The 14,843-nt window shown below is 40.8% G+C and overlaps 1 protein-coding gene across 2 annotated transcripts in view; it reads left to right on the top strand.

Moving 5' to 3' along the window:
- The window catches only part of UBR1 (ubiquitin protein ligase E3 component n-recognin 1), a 62,712-nt gene that overhangs the window by 19,083 nt on the left and 28,786 nt on the right, over nt 1–14,843 (top strand). For both annotated transcript variants that reach the window (XM_081889518.1, XM_081889517.1), the window contains exons 10-23: nt 220–308; nt 1,319–1,417; nt 2,709–2,866; nt 3,705–3,804; nt 4,255–4,383; nt 5,598–5,778; nt 6,421–6,482; nt 7,186–7,296; nt 7,721–7,786; nt 7,889–7,990; nt 8,707–8,770; nt 11,055–11,179; nt 11,812–11,864; nt 13,380–13,482. In XM_081889518.1, the coding sequence (XP_081745644.1) occupies nt 220–308; nt 1,319–1,417; nt 2,709–2,866; nt 3,705–3,804; nt 4,255–4,383; nt 5,598–5,778; nt 6,421–6,482; nt 7,186–7,296; nt 7,721–7,786; nt 7,889–7,990; nt 8,707–8,770; nt 11,055–11,179; nt 11,812–11,864; nt 13,380–13,482 (1,442 nt within the window). The remainder of the gene's footprint in view (nt 1–219; nt 309–1,318; nt 1,418–2,708; nt 2,867–3,704; nt 3,805–4,254; nt 4,384–5,597; nt 5,779–6,420; nt 6,483–7,185; nt 7,297–7,720; nt 7,787–7,888; nt 7,991–8,706; nt 8,771–11,054; nt 11,180–11,811; nt 11,865–13,379; nt 13,483–14,843) is intronic.

Raw genomic sequence — 14,843 nt, 5'->3', positions numbered from 1 at the left:
TCCAGGCTTTCAAACAAATATGGTTTCCCAACTGGACTATGCTTGGCAATTGTATATTTGGCAATTGTGTATATTTCGAAATGTAAGCACTTACTGCTATTACTTACTCCGTTATTGAGATAAACATTGCATTTTGTAAAATGGAACAAAATATTCTTATAATTAGATATTCATTCTCTTTTTCTTATGGAAGTAAACATGAACCATTGAATTTTTCAGGAGCCAGGAAGATCTTGCATGAACTAATCTTCAGCAGTTTTTTCATGGAAATGGAGTACAAAAAAAGGTTTGCCATGGAATTTGTTAAGGTAATTTATCTCTCCTGTTACTTTTCACCCTTATAATAGCAAGGTATGTTTTGCAAAGCCTTTTAAAAAAATCATTGACGGCAGCTTGTCCAGTGGGGCAGAGCCACAGCAATATGGCAGCAGCATCACTGCCACTCACTAGGAGGCAGAGGTGAGAGAGGGTGGGGCAAAATGGTAGACAGGCAAAAGCCTCAAACTGACTGTGCTGATACACCATGCAGCCCCAGCTTTGCCACTACGTTGACCTCTGGTTATCTTGGCTGGGGCTGACGGGAGTTGGGCATCCAACTCTGTATGCAGTTCTGTAAACTGCCCTGTGATCTTTGGATGAAGGACAATATATAAATTTAATAAATGATGATAATGTTCTTAAACCACTTGTTTACTAATTATTTAAGCATTTGTAAGTTTTTTTGGCACATGTTCAAAACTGGTAACATCATAATAAACAACAGTAGAGATTAAATTCTTCATTAAATGAGTTCATTAAAGGTCCTCCCCAAAGAGAAAATTCAGTGAGATTCAGCAATCATTAGCACCACTCAAAGTTGAATTTTGGGGTGGGGGTGGGGAGACTTTTACAACAAACTTCATCAAAGTCCTGAGGTAGAAACAGTGTTCATCTAAATGGCTGCCTTTAATTACTCTGCTCAAAGCATCTACAGAGAAGATTTCCCCATTCTTTGGCCGATAAGATCACTCTGTTACCTTGTGCCAAAGATGACTTGCCTGTGCTGTACGTTGAAAGTTTGGGAGTGTCCAGCCGCCTACTGCAGTCATGGAAAACACAAGCAGAACCATGCTGCCCAGTGGTCCAAACAGAGTTCTTCTTTGTCTTAAATTTTAAAAAGGAAAGAACATTGGTCCTTCACAGTTGGGTTGTCTGGTGAAATAGTGTGTGTTCCTGCTGGAAGGCAGGGATTTCACTTACCGTATGCTCTCCTCATGATGCCTCTGGCCTTAAGTTCCTGCCAGGCAATCACCTTTTTTGCATATTCTTCTCTTCACAGCATTACAAAAAACTACAGAGTGAATACATCAGTGATGATCATGAAAGGCAAATTTCTGTGACAGCACTTTCGGTTCAGATGTTCACCGTTCCTACATTGGTACGTACAGCCAATCATCCGAGTATATAAAGAACATTTCGTATTGTGTTAGTCGCAATACTTGTAGGTAACTTGGACACTGCAAGAAATTTTCCAAAGAAAGACTTGGTTGAATTCTGCTTAAAATACAGTGGTACCTCGGTTACATACGCTCCAGGTTACATACTCTTCAGGTGACAGACTCCGCTAACCCAGAAATAGTGCTTCAGGTTAAGAACTTTGCTTCAGGATAAGAACAGAAATCGTGCTCCGGCGGCGCGGCTGCAGCAGGGAGGCCCCATTAGCTAAAGTGGTGCTTCAGGTTAAGAACAGTTTCAGGTTAAGAACGGACCTCCAGAACAAATTAAGTACTTAACCTGAGGTACTACTGTACATTGCTTATTTGTATTCCTATCTGACTTGGTCTGGCATCATACAGTGGAAACAATAAACAATATGTGAGAAGAAATCTTGCAAATAACCTTTATAGTAGTTTATGCATTCATTTTTTAAATAAGCAAACATATTTAATTTTTGTTTCAGTCACTATAACCAAAGGGGCAACCATATCTCTATAGTCTACTATTTTCCTTTTGTCAAGAGCCTACAACCAGCCTTCAGGACAGCATTATTATAGTTTGGATCCCATGAACCACAAGCAGTCTCCTACTTACAAAACAAGGCCTTATTGCCCTCTCTTCTGTGCTGAAACCCACCCCCAAAGCCAAATTTTTGGTGGTGTGCTGACACTGTGTAATTCTTTATTTATATGCTGCTTGATGGTAGAAAACAAAGAAACTCAAAGCAGTTTTATTATTTAAGCCTTGCTGGCAAATTTGATTTGCAAAGACAGATGACAGTGATATAATAAAATATGCTCTGTAACCCATCATCCCTGTCCAAGCTGGCTGGGACTGGTGAGAGGTAGAGTCCAACAAATCCAGAGGGCCAGTGGTTCCCTGCGCCCACACTGTACTTCTGTTGTACAGTGGTACCTCAGGTTACATACGCTTCAGGTTACAGACTCCACTAACCCAGAAATAGTGCTTCAGGTTAAGAACTTTGCTTCAGGATGAGAACAGAAATCATGCTCCGGCAGTGCAGCAGCAGCAGGAAGCCCCATTAGCTAAAGTGGTGCTTCAGGTTAAGAACAGTTTCAGGTTAAGTACGGACCTCCAGAACAAATTAAGTACTTAACCTGAGGTACCACTGTACTGCCTACATAAAGCAGCAATACATCTGAAGGTTTTACCTTTTTTGAATAAAATAGAAAATGAAATACAAACAACAATTGTTACTGCTTCCCTCCCAGGCCCGCCATCTCATTGAAGAGCAAAATGTAATCTCTGTCATAACAGAGACACTGCTTGAAGAGCTCCCCAAATATCTGGATAAAAATGGCAAATTCAACTTCCAGGATTACAGCCAAGAGAAAATGGGTCGAGTATATGCAGTCATATATGACCTCAAGTAAGTGTTCTTGTTTGTGGAGATGAGTACGTGCTTCATTTGGCAATAATATTTGTTTTATCCTACCTAGCTCTTTACATGTTGCAAAAAAGTCTTTGTGTCTGGGATAAGCATTGCAAAACATGTCACATTAGAACTGAATCATATTGTGGATATGCAACTACAACCTTAGGCAAATGAATCAAAATGAAACATTGCCTGGTCAGACGTTGCCTACTATTCAGTGTCTCAACCGAAATTTAGAATCATGGTCAGAAATTAGATTGGCCATTTTGTCATTCTGGAACCAATTACTGGCGCAATTCACTGGCAGTGGAGAATAATAATTTATGTGTCTGTCATTACCACCATCAGGGCATACTTCCTTACTATATGTTGCAAACTGATCAATATCTATTAAAAAAAACAATCTATCTCTTGTGTTGTGTTTTATGTCACCCTTTTCTGGGTAGACCTAGTGCAGACACAGTTGTGCAAGAGGATATCAGTGATCAAGGTCAGCTTGTTCTTCCACATTTCAGCCAGGCTGTCACTATTTCCAAGAGAGAGAAATCATAGACTCATAGGCTTCTAGAGTTGGAAGCGATCCCGAGGGTCATCTAGTCCAACCCCGTACAATGCAGGAATCTCAGCGCACAGTCCCCCATCCAGTTCGAATCCATCCTGGACCCTGCTTAGCTTTGCAAATGTGTTAGCCATTTTATTGCTGCACCAGTGGTTATTTCCTCAAAGGACTTTCAAAATCTTTCCTAGCCACATACAATTCTAGCCCCATACCCCAACTTAAAGCCTGCTTTGTCTGGAAAAGACTTCTGAAATTCAACTTTTTTTGCAACAGGTATATTTTAATCAGTAAGCCTACAGTGTGGACAGACAAACTGCGAGAGCAGTTTTTGGAAGGGTTCCGTTCTTTCCTGAAGATTCTTATTTGCATGCAGGTACAATATATAATATATACATCTCTAATTTGCTATTTGCTATATATATATGGCTACTGTATTATGAACCTGCCCATATGCCCAATACAATATTAATGTGCTGTCCTAATATGATTCATAAGCATTCTTCTCAGATGTTTTAAAGAAAACCAGTTTCTTTCAGGTGAGTATGAATTAACTTTATTCATCAGAGCTCTGGATTTTACAAACACAATTACATATGTATATAATTTGGGATGCTATTAAAACATACACCATAACTGCTTAGAGTTTTCCTGTTGATTAAGCAGTAAATAAACCTTATTAATTAATTATCCATACTGTAGAAATATAAATGGCCTTGTTTTAGTTGGCGCTTACTTCTGTTTGCTTAGAATCATGGTTTGAACATCTGTCTGATACAAGCCTCGGTTTAGTCACATACTGTTTGGGGCGGGGATTTCATTGCAGGGCATGGAGGAAATAAAAAGGCAAGTTGGTCAGCACATTGAGGTGGATCCAGATTGGGAAGCAGCCATTGTCATCCAGATGCAACTGAAGATTATTCTCCTGATGTTTCAGGAGTGGTGTGCCTGCGACGTAAGCCTGTTTCAATAAAATTGCAGCATTATCTGTAGAAACAAATACTTGTTTATGGAGCAGACTCAAATCTTTGGAGGTGCCTGGTGAGCATACCACTCCCCGTGACCTTGGCAAGCCTGGTGCTTCAACTTTAACCCAGGAATCTTTTTTTACCTTGAACTCTTAAAAGTTCACATATCAAAATTTTGCTATGATAATTTCAATTGATACTTACTCGGCAGGATCTGTGGAAGTATTTGTATTTAGCAAAAAATAAAATAAAATGAAAGATTTCCCTCCTAATTGAAGCTGGATGCGATACAGTTGGCCCATCCCATACACAAGGGTTTGGTTCTGGGGGGTCTCCTCCTGCAAGGTGGAGGGTGTTTACCAGGCTGTGGAAAGGTCATAGGAGGTCTGGTAAGCAAGGCGGACCTTCCATACCAGCCTCTGGGACGCTTCCAGAGCCCTCGCATCTCATTTCCAGAGGCTGGCAAGGAGGGTGCCACCTTGCTTGCTGGACATTGGGAAGGTGGCTCTGGGAGCATCCCAGAGGCTGGTAAGCATGGAAAACCCACTGGGTGTGCAGGGGGGGGGATAATAAATGGGGGCAGGAAATGGTGGGTTTCCCCTGTTCATTTATTTATTTACCTATCAACCACCAACCCCACTGGCCCACTGTATATGATAAACAACACGGAATAGTGAGAAGATAGAGATTTCGGATTTGGCTGATGATCTGAATCTTTGCTAAGCTTGTTGTTTCAAAATCTCTTTTGAAAGTATCCTGCTTATTTTCACAATCCTCTATATAGAAAGCTGAAAAGTGGCTTCTGGAGATGCAGATCATTCATAAAGCTATGGAGTTGAAAACATATAGTTAGGCAGCAAAGTATGTGAAAGTCATCTAGAAAAGACAGTTCTGTTTTTATATTTACGTGTGGTTGACCAGAATTGTGACAGAAAAAATGACTAGAAAGCTGTTCCTAAGAGATGCAGCTGAACAATCCATATTTTCACAGGATGATTAGTAACCAATTTTCTTAGGAATTGGGTTTATTTTAAACATATAGCAATGCACAATTCCATTGCCGCTGATCAAAAATAAAACGCATGACCCATATTAAAACATAAAAATGAGACAGTATGATTTTTTTTAGCACAGTTAAATTGAAGTAGAAAAAATAAGGCTGTATATTTAAATATAATTATAAAAATATTGTCCATTCTAGGAAGCACTGTTGGTGACTGCTTACAAGGAATGCCATGCAACAGTATTGAAATGTAGTGCAAGTAATTATTCATGGGACAAGACAGTGATTCATTTATGTGGCCATACTTTGGAAAGCAAGCGCTTCAGGGTGTCTGCAGATCCTGTCAGCATACATCTACCATTGTCCAGGATGCTTGCTGGTGAGTGTCCTGTGCTTGCAGCTTATGAGAATTGCAGTCAGTTCCTGCTCACATTTTGAGAAGCATTCTGAACCTGGAGGTTGTTTTTAACTATCATAGATAACAATAGCTACTATAAGATCTCTCCTGCGTGAATTTTTCAAATCATCTTTACAATCTAAGCTCATAACAGCATTTTGAATTCCTGTTCTTGTAAAGGAAAAAAAATTATTTTGCTGTTCTGAATCTACTTGCCAGTCAGTTTGATTGGGTGACTGGCTTCTAATACAGCAGAGAGCAGAAAGTATCTCTTCACAGCATGTATAAATTTATTAGGGCTTGGTGCATATGGCATAGTAAGCCAAACTATGGCTTACCTGGACTGTGAAAATGTGTAGGCTCCCAGAGAGGATCTTGCAGCTGCTTAGTTCCTCCTGAGTCCATTTTCTCCCACACTTCACTGAGCTAAGCCAAAGTTGGACTTCGTATGCTCTCTGAAACTTGGCTTGTGATTAAGCTCTCTGGCCAATGTTGGTTCTTGGCTACAGATCGTAGTTAGTGAGGGGAGAGCTTAATTATAAGCCTGTATTTAGACAACAAGCATACAAATGCATCTTGTAATTTACAAATTGATACAAACATTACTGTTAATGTATTTCCTAGGTCTGCACATACAGTTGAGCAAAACAAATGTAATCTCCAGACTCCAAGAATTCATAACATCTGTAAGTATCTCCACTGGATACTCAATAGTATTTGAAAGTTCAGCCGGTTATGAGAGAAATTGTGGTGTAGTGGTTAACTTGTTGGGTCTCCCTGATCCAGTTCTAGGCTCAGTTCCCTATCCAGTGATGAAGATCACTAAGTGAGCTTCAGCCAGCCCAGCCATTCCCTCTAAACCCAACTTTCCTCAAAAAGTTATTCTGAGGATAAAATGGGAAGGGGAAGAACCAGGTATGGCATCTTGAGTTCCATAGAAAGAAGGTGGGATATAAATGTAGCAGAGAACTAATAAAGATACAAATAAGCTCTTAATTGCAGGAGATCTTAAACTGCAGTACCCTGCTGTGGGTAGTTATTGGCTGCTAAATATAAATAATTATTCTGCAAAAAAAATTTGATGCTGTTTACCATCAATAATTGACAACACAGAATCATTAGTCATTTTCCTTAGGGAAGGATATAGGTCTGTAGTGGCTGAACACTGAATGAATACTGACTTGACCTGGCTGAAACTACACAGTACAGTGTTAGAGCCTAGCATAATAAAGTGCAATTTAATTCTGCCTCTGCCTTTTGTTGTATTTTTCTTTTAACGATAGCAAAGAAAACCCCGCCCCGCTTTTTTACTAACTTATCTGTAGTAATTGATTTCCTTGTGCAAATGCCGGTTGTTTTAACACAATCAATTTTTTAATAAACCTTTAGGAAGAATTCCAGGTGCAGATGTTGGTGGAATATCCTTTGCGTTGTCTAGTATTGGTTGCTCAGGTTGCTGCCGAAATGTGGAGAAGGAACGGGCTGTCTCTGATAAGCCAGGTACCAAACCAAATTTCACTACAAATATATTCTTGCATGTAGTGCTATATATCCCACAGAGGCTAAGTTGCCAGTATACCGTATTTTTCGCTCTATTGGACGCACTGGACTACAGGACGCACCTAGTTTTTAGAGGGGGAAATCAAGGAAAAAAATATTATTCTCCCCCCCCCCAGCCCCAAAGAGCAACGGACAGGCTGCGCGCTTCCTCTTTAGCCTTGAGCAGCATCTTTAGCCTTGCACAACGGGATGGATCGTGCCCGCTGTCCACCGGTGCTGGACTAGATGACTCCTGGGGTTCCCTTCCAACCCTGCAATTCTGTGACCTTGGGTAGGAAGGTGTAGTATTTTGTTGAATTGAATGCCTATGCCAAAGAGGACGGCTTTGTATATGAAGCTTTATATACGTTTTATTTTCTTTCAGATGTTTTATTATCAGGATGTTAAATGTCGAGAAGAAATGTATGATAAGGATATAATTTTCCTTCAGGTGAGTATGTTTGCAATTTCTCTGGTCTAATAGTAACAGTGTGTTGTTTGTTGCCTAAATTCTCTGTTCTCTAATGCTATTGAATGTGTATATTTCTGATAGATTGGGGCATCACTTATGGATCCAAACAGTTTCCTCTTGCTTGTACTCCAGCGATATGAACTGCTTGATGCCTTTAAGAGAATTGTGCCAACCAAAGACCAGGTACAGAGCTATATGCTGTTAATTTTTACCCTTGAAATCATAAATGTGGAAACCCACTGTTTCTATCTCCTTCAATGAAATTGCAATATTTTGCTAAAAACAGTGATTTCCACTGAAGAGACTTTCTTAAATCACATAGACTTTCTGTACCATAAATTATTGCAGCTTTACAACTTAAAAATGGAATTTATCCCTTCCCTTCTCTTTGATTCTCTTCTTTAGATTATTTCCATCCAGCGTGTAGGCTTAATTTTCTGACATGAGTGCTGGTGGGGGAACTTTTAAATACTGGGTGGAATTCAGTTGCTGCCCTTGTGGTCATGGAAGGACCTTTGACCCAACTGATGCATTCACACTAACAGGAGAGGGATTCTTGGCAGTTTGCCCTTTCTACTGCTTCCCTGCTCTGTAGGTTTCCCTAACACTCTGGAGCTGATTTTTGGGTGGCAGTTGGGGCTGCAGGGGGAAGCAGGAATTGGCAAAAATTGCCTCTCCACTTGTCCTGTTTGCAGAAATATGTGGCGCATCAAAAGCCCTTCTGTGAATTCACGGGCACCAACTAGTTTCCACCCTCTATTTTTCCAGTTATTTTTCTGTTCGTAAAGCTTTGGGTCAGCTTAATATGTTTTCAAGTGCTTCAGAAAACCTCAGGCTTCAGTATTTCACATAATTATATTTTCCAAGAACTTCATTTGTGCTTTCTTGAAATATTACAGGATTTGAATAAGCAGTGTAACACATTAATAGAAGAGATGCTTCAAGTTCTTATCTACGTGGTGGGTAAGGAAAATTGCTTTTTTTAGAAAAGATGGAGGTTGTTTAGAATATGTAATAGGTTCTCCAATAATGGAAACTTTAATATCTGAAACCATCACACTTAACACAAGTGTGTTAGGTGGCATATTAATTACATATCTAATCTGGGTTAATTATGAGCCACCTTTTAATATTGTCCCTTTCCCCCCCTTCTTCCACCATCAGCTGGTTCTTTAGGCCCTTAAAAAGGTTCATTTCCTTTGCAAACATATGTAGATTTACCTTCAGCTATTCAATGTGGTTATGTATCTCCAAGGAATAGCCTAGCTGTGATGTGTGCACAGGCAGTTCATTGAATAGTCTGCACATGCCATTGTGAAAAGTGGCTGATGGAAGACAATGGCAGACAGAGCATTTGTATAGTGAATGAAAAGTATTTTCTTTCAATAAAACCTGAAAATCATGTGTACAGATACGATTGTGTTTAGGTGGGGTGCACTGTACTAAATGCCTCTTTGGGTAATCCATTTTTTATAATGATCCAGTGCTGGGGTTTCAAAACTAGCTTGGACAGAAGGCAGTTATCCATCTGTAATTAGAGCAAAATCAAGAAGGAATGGAAGGAAAATTAACCGTGGGACTATTAAAAGCAACAGGAAATAGAGAGAAGACTGAAAAAATGCAAAACAAACAAACAAAAACCCAAACCAAAATAAAAGCAGCTGGCTCATTATCAATCTAAGGGATAGGCTGTGCTTTGGAAGGGGCTTTTGAAGACTCCATATGTGAAAAAGGTGATTTGACCCATGAGGGTTCATGGAGAAAACGATCTGTCCTACTGACTTAGATCCAGTTCCCCACCCATGGGATAGGACATAGAACAAGGGTGGGGAACCTCCAGCCCATGGACCAAATGCTTCCAGGCATCTTCGTCTTATCCTCAGGCTTCTCTCCATGCCATGATCATTGGCTCTGCTCCCAAGTACTTTTCCTGGCTGAAATGTGTTCTTGCTGTGATGATATATTTTGCTTGCTTGGATGGAGAGAGGGTTGGTGTGTGTGCATATGTGAGTGTATGTATGTATGTATGTATGTATGTATGTATGTGTAGGAGCCCTCAGATATTGTATGACTGTAACACCAAGTTTTATTGCGGCAAAAGCCTTTTGGCTAAGATCAAGTGTAGTGTAGTATGACTGTAACCTCACTTTAGTACTCTCGGCCTTCTTATCTAACCTACAATATTTTCAGCCCTGCCCATGCATCCCCTTGCAGCGCTCCATGCCACTTTCAAGGAATTTTTAGTCTAGGAACCATCATCATTACAGTATGATCTCTTGCATGCATGAAAATGTACAGTGGTGCCTCGCAAGACGAAATTAATTCGTTCCGCAAGTCTTTTCGTCTTGCGAGTTTTTCGTCTTGCGAAGCACGGTTTCCCATAGGAATGCATTAAAAATCAATTAATGCGTTCCTATGGAAACCGAACCGCCTTCAGACCAGGTCCGGGGACAGTCTGTCCCCCGACCTCTTCTGAAGGCTGGTGGGGGCGAAAGTCTTTGCTTCCCCCCCGCCTGCCTTCCCGGGACAGTCCCGGGGGCTTTTAAAATGCTGGCTGGCATTTTAAGATCGCCCAGGGACAGCGAAGGACTTTTCCGGGACTGGGGCTTTTAAAATGCTGGCGGGCGGCAGCGAAGCCTTCGCTGCCGCCCGCCAGCATTTTAAGATCGCCCAGGGACAGCGAAGGACTTTTCCGTCTTTGCTCCCCCCTGCCTGCCTTTCCGGGAGAGCGGGAAGGCAGCGCTGCCTTTTCCGCTCTCCCGGAAAGGCAGGCAGGGGGGAGCAAAGACTTTTGCCCCCCGCCCGCCTTGGGAAGAGGTCCAGGACGGACCTCTTCCCAAGGCGGGCGGGGGGCAAAAGTCTTTGCTCCCCCCGCCTGCCTTCAAAAGCCGTCCAGGATAGCGGGAAGCGCTTCCCTGCTATCCCGGACCGCTTTTAAAATGCTGGCGGTGGGGAGCAAAGCCTTTCGCCCCCGCCGGCCTTCCTGGACCTCTTCTGAAGTCCGGAGGGGGTGGGAAAGGCTTTGCTCCCCACCGCCAGCATTTAAAAAAAGGTCCCCGAGATTTCCCTATGGGCTTTTGTCTTGCGATGCAAGCCCATAGGGAAAATCGTCTAGCGAAGCGTCGCAAAAACCGAAAAACCCTTTCGTCTTGCGGGTTTTTCGTCTTGCGAGGCATTCGTCTTGCAGGGCACCACTGTATTCCACTGTATATATGTGAGATTACTTTCTTCTTCTTTTTGCTTCCAGGGGAAAGATATGTGCCAGGAGTCAGTAATTTGACAAAAGATGACGTTACTATGCGGGAAATTATTCATCTGCTTTGCATTGAACCAATGGCTCACAGTGCTATCGCAAAATCTTTGCCCAAGGATGTGAGTGATTTCTTCCTTTGATTCCTATTAATCTAGGAAGGTTCACAGATTGCTTTACCACAGAACTCTTTAGGGGCGTATATGATAAAATTATCAATGAAACACAGCTCAAGTTCCTCCTGTACTTGATGTTTCCTCTATCTTGTGTTCCTCTTTCAGCAGAAATGTTTAACATCCTTTTCTTAGACAATCCAGACTCCTTGTAGCACAAGAACACCCACACACCCCATTCTATACACAGAACTTCTTTAATATTACTGTGATTGCAAAAAACACATGCACACTAGGAGCTCCATGTGTCCATGTCATTTTGGATAAATCAGCTTAAAAGTACATGATTATATTTTAACTATTTGCTAAGACACAGTGGCCTTCATAATAACATTTCGATTTTGAAAATTTTGATTGTTTTTAATAACAATCTGCTTCACAGCTCCCCATGCCCTTGCTCTCGTTTGAATTGTTGCTGCATTAATAGCATGGTGATAAATGCCTACATTCAGTCTTATCTGGGTATCTGTAGATGTTTATCGGCTACTGATTCTTAGGTAGCTTGATTTGCTTTTAATTTACTGTTTTTCACCACATATATTTTGTTCTTACTACTTTACCATATCAAATGTTTTTAACAGGAAAACAATGAGACTGGTTTGGAGAAGGTCATCCACAAAGTGGCCATATTCAAGTAAGCTCTTGTTTCTTTTAAATCAGTAGTTCTTTTAAAGCATAGTGATAGCAAATAAATAAATAAATAAATAAATAATTAAAATTGTATACCGTCCTTCATCTGAAGATCACAGGACAGTTCACAACAGAAAAATACAAAATGAGAACACAAAATGCATACAGCGGTACCTTGGTTCCCGAAACCAAGCTTAGTTGATGAACAAATCGGCTTCCAAACGTCACAAACCTGGAAGTAAGTGTTCTGGTTTGCGAACGTTTTTCGGAAGCCGAACATGTGTTTTGGCTGTCAGCATTGTTTCTGGGGCCATTCAGCCAATCAGAAGCCGTGCCTTGGTTTGTGAACGTTTTGGAAGTCGAATAGACTTCCAGAATGGATTGAGTTCAAGAACCAAGGTACCACTGTACTAAAACAAAAACAAACCCCATAGTCCTCTTCCCACAAACACATTTGAAAGGCATAGAATGTTAATCAGCCAAATGCCTAGTTGAAGAGGAACATTCACATAAAGAAGCCAGACATTTGAAATATATATGGTTTCAGAGTTTTACAGAAAGAATTAAAAACTGTGTTGAAGCAGTGATCCATTTACTCAGATTTCAAAAGCATTTGCTATGTTTCAGTAGTGGTTTTTCATGTTTGTTTACCTTGAGAGGGAAGGGTTTTACAAATCAGCTTGTCGAAGAACTGTGTGTCTGTGGAAGGAACTTGCATGTTGCAGAGGATTCTGTGGCCTGTTCAAAGGAACACCCTAAATTAAACTGGCTAGATGCCACTGTGCTGTTCTGTGCACACTCAGTTTGTCCTTCAAAATTCCTAACATGTCCTGTGGCTTTGAATTGTGAGGATATTCAGGATAGAGGCAGCATGCCTCTGAGTAATGGTTGCTGTTGCCCTCATTTCTTGCTTACTCATTTCTCTTAGGCATCTAGTTAGTCACTGTGGGAAGCAGGATGGTGGACAAGATGTAATAATAATGATAATAATGATAATATGATGATGATGATGATAATAATAATAATAATAATAATAATAATAATAATAATAATAATAATAAATTTATACCGACTGCTTCCAACAGAATATTAAAATACAATAGTCTATTAAACATTAAAAGCTTCCCTAAACAGGGCTGCCTTCAGATGTCCTCTAAAAGTCTGGTAGTTGTTTTTCTCTTTGACATCTGGTGGGAGGGCGTTCCACAGGTCAGGTGCCACTACCAAGAAGGCCCTCTGCCTGGTTCCCTGTAACTTGGCTTCTCGTAGCGAGAGAATCGGCAGAAGGCCCTCGGCGCTGGACCTCAGTGTCTGGGCAGAACGATGGGGCTGGAACTGCTCCTTTAGGTATACTGGACCGAGGCCGTTTAGGGCTTTAAAGGTCAGCACCAACACTTTGAATAGGCCCTTGGTTGGAGTCAGCAGGATTCTTTGTATGTTGCGTGTATGAAATGACTGTGTGTTCTCCTTAATGCTTTGCTGAAAATAATTGCATTGTTTGTATGCTTTTCAAATAAAGGAAACCAGGTGTATCAGGCCATGGAGTCTATGAACTGAAGGAAGAATGCCGCAGAGAGTACAATATATTCTTTTACCATTACACCAAAACACAGCGCAGCAAGGTAAGGAAATCATGATGTGACACCCGCAACCTTCCCACCAAGTGGGGAAGTTACCATGTTGCTTGCATGCCTCTCGCAAACCTAGCTGTCTATGTCCCTTATGATCAAATCGCCTAGTACTCAGAGGCCCCTGCCCCTTGGAGTATTATCCATAGTGCTGAACCCCTAGAGGACAGGAAGACATACAAACCACTTTCCAAAATACATAGTAGATTACAAGCCACTGTGTATAGCAGCCAATTATTAATGTGATTATATATTTTGAAGAAACAATATTAACCTAGTAACCAGGAGTTTGCATACGGGGTCTCAGACCCAGGTTTCCTGTCCTTTCCCCCTTTTTAAAAATTGTGTTTTTACTTTGGTTGTAGGGCATCTGGGTACATTACAAAGCCCCGTGCTGGTGAGATCCCAGCCACCTACCATGTCAATTTGCATAGAGGCACTTGTTTTAGTTTTAATGTACATATGCGGCATTTCTTGCTAGTAGATTGTGGATGGAGCAGAGGGCTGTGCCTAGAAAATCCTGTTGGCATCCCATATCTTAGAGATCCCTGATACCCAGAATTTGTTTTTTCCCCTCTGAATGCCGGACTAAATTTGCAACTATACATTTTTATGCATGTACCCTGAGTCTTTTAAGATGAGGGTATAAGTTGTGGAGGTAAGAAAAACCCTGCTTGACTCACGGGTCTCTTTTACTCATTTTTGTTTATTTCCCCTCTGTATCATTCTTGTTCAAGGAATAACTAATTGCCTATATATTTCATTGCTTTAGATTAATTCATATTTATTGAGTCTAGATTGACTTTGATGTGCCACACGGATTCTCAGATTTCATGTTTTTCATATGTATTCTTTATCTAGAGTGCAGATGTCCTAATGTGTTCATTCATTACATAGTAGCATAAGGTATTTTTCCAAGTGAAAATTATACATTTACAGAACTTCCAAGTGAAAATTATATATTTACAGAACTTTGAAACAATGCTGCTAAAAACCCTTTTCTTTCTTTCTAGATAAGGGTCAGATTAAATTTAGTAAAGCATCTTTTTGGAATCCTGTTGGCATCCTGTAGCTTAGCATAAAGGCTGACACTCAGAATTTCCTCACCCTTGCACTATTTCACTAATTTTGTTAGTCTAACATGTGAGTGAGCATCTGCCGGCCTGTACTGAAAAGAAAAAGATTTAGTTTATGCCCATAGATGGATACAAAAAGGAAAGGGGAGCAATTTCTTTACTCCCAGTGCCTCTTTAACAAGTGTGTGCTTTCAGGGATATGTGTGTGTGTGTCTTCTCTAGGTTCTCTTTTTTGTGCCTTCAGAGAATTCCTAGTACTTGATCATTAATTGCTTTTGA

This window comes from Podarcis melisellensis (assembly GCF_964234715.1).
Source record: "Podarcis melisellensis genome assembly, chromosome: 1".
Classification (NCBI taxonomy): domain Eukaryota; kingdom Metazoa; phylum Chordata; class Lepidosauria; order Squamata; family Lacertidae; genus Podarcis; species Podarcis melisellensis.
This window is presented reverse-complemented; position numbering and strand designations above follow the sequence as displayed.